Source organism: Triticum aestivum, chromosome 2A, assembly GCF_018294505.1.
Source record: "Triticum aestivum cultivar Chinese Spring chromosome 2A, IWGSC CS RefSeq v2.1, whole genome shotgun sequence".
In the NCBI taxonomy this organism is placed as follows: domain Eukaryota; kingdom Viridiplantae; phylum Streptophyta; class Magnoliopsida; order Poales; family Poaceae; genus Triticum; species Triticum aestivum.
The window spans coordinates 629688898-629690426 of record NC_057797.1 but is presented as its reverse complement, the minus strand read 5'-3'; the positions used below and the strand labels follow the sequence as shown (position 1 = coordinate 629690426).

Here is a 1529-nt window from a genome sequence, read left to right as displayed (position 1 = left end):
GGTTTGTGAGACATTGATGATATATATATGCATGATTGGTTCTACTAGAAATTATATATATATATATATATATATATATATATATATATATAAATAACGTGTACAATGTGTAGTATCGTAAAATACCAGCAAACGAAAAAAGAATTAAAATGGAAACACAAAATTAAATGAAAAAGAAATCATAAAACTAAAAACCCCCCAAACCTTATAGTACCGGTTGGTCTTACCAACCGGTACTAAAGGGCTCCAGGCCCCCCGAGCTGGCTCGTGCCACGTGGTTGCCCTTTAGCACCGGTTCGTGCTGAACCGGTACTAAAGGGGGGGCCTTTAGTGCCCACACTTTAGTGCCGGTTATGGAACCGGCACTAAAGGGCCTTACGAACCGGTGCTATTGCCCGGTTCTGCACTAGTGTCACTATGTTGCAGTAAGCATTCTTCTAAATTTTCAAGATTAAAATACTGATGCATATCTCTGCTACAAATTAACTTTAACATATTTTTCCTCTTCGTTCATTTGTTGACATACAATTGAACAGTTGCCTAAGAGTTGTGACACTCTACCCCTGTCTAGAAGTAATCCATGACTCACAAAAGGAAATGGCCAAACAAAGAGGCACCTTCTTGTGTGCCTATATGCGCTCAAAAATATTTTCCAGTGATAATGCTTTCGCACATCAACGCTTAATCAGAGTCTTTCATGCAACGTTTCCTATCATTAAGGGCTACATTGTGGAGAACAATTGAAAAGCAAAACTTATATTCTCAAAAAAGGATGTTCGGACGAACATTGTGCCACACCTCTTTACATAGCTGCAGACTGCTATTGCCTACTATTACATCTTCCTCACTACAGGCAACGATTGTTGCTTCATTTAGTTTAACTGTCCTAATAGGACGACATGTTGGTTTCAATTCTATATGGATACCCATATATAAATCCATTATTTAATGAGATTAGAGGATGAACTTACCATATAGAGATCGGCTCCTCCAATATGTGTTGGACTTACTAATGAACGAGCCACGGGCAAGCATGGATTACAACTCTGGGCTGGTTCAGAACTTCCAATGTGCGCAGCACAGTAGTTGGAGGACACAGATTGACGTCCGAACACCGCGGCATGTACTGGCAGATCGAGCTGAGCTGTCGGCAGTGATTGGACATGCGCCATCGTTGCTGGCGAGACATGCCCCGTGGTATCCCACTCGAGTGGCTCGGACAGTAACCGCCTGAACGACACAGACTCCTGCAGCACCGTCATCCAGTTCTAAAAGCAGAGAATCAAAATCGGGAATGCGAGCACGAGAAAACGGCCAGATACTGACAAGAAAGGAGGCGCTGCCTCTTACCTGATCGTCGTTGAGTAGAGTATCCGTCTCCCGCGACTTGGCCGGCTCTAGCTGCGGCGAGATGTTCGTCTCCGCTCCCATGGGGATGTCAACAGCTTGTGGCGGCTCCGAGCAGCGATTCGATGCACGCGCGAACGCCCTCTACGTTGCTGTGGATTGGGGCGTCCAACAGCGGATGG

The 1529-nt window shown here is 44.7% G+C and overlaps 1 protein-coding gene across 2 annotated transcripts; it reads right to left on the bottom strand.

Annotated features, from left to right (window-relative positions):
* Positions 1-476: 476 nt before the first annotated feature.
* On the bottom strand, positions 477-1529 carry LOC123185759 (uncharacterized). Of its 2 annotated transcripts, none has more exons than XM_044597584.1 (2): positions 1351-1529; positions 477-1268 (listed from the first exon to the last, which is right to left on the bottom strand). In XM_044597584.1, exons 1-2 carry the CDS (start codon positions 1429-1431, stop codon positions 942-944), a joined length of 408 nt encoding a protein of 135 aa, XP_044453519.1. In that variant the 5' UTR covers positions 1432-1529; the 3' UTR covers positions 477-941. The 2 variants fall into 2 exon arrangements, with proteins under 2 accessions (XP_044453519.1, XP_044453520.1); XM_044597585.1 differs by having other exon boundaries at positions 477-1247.

What these genes read in the sequence shown, in the direction of transcription:
- LOC123185759 (XM_044597584.1), bottom strand. Translation starts at nt 1,431, where the DNA reads ATGGGAGCGGAGACGAACATCTCGCCGCAGCTAGAGCCGGCCAAGTCG. An exon ending in CTCTACTCAACGACGATCAG is followed by an intron (nt 1,269 to 1,350) that starts GTAAGAGGCAGC and finishes CTCTGCTTTTAG; the next exon opens with AACTGGATGACGGTGCTGCA.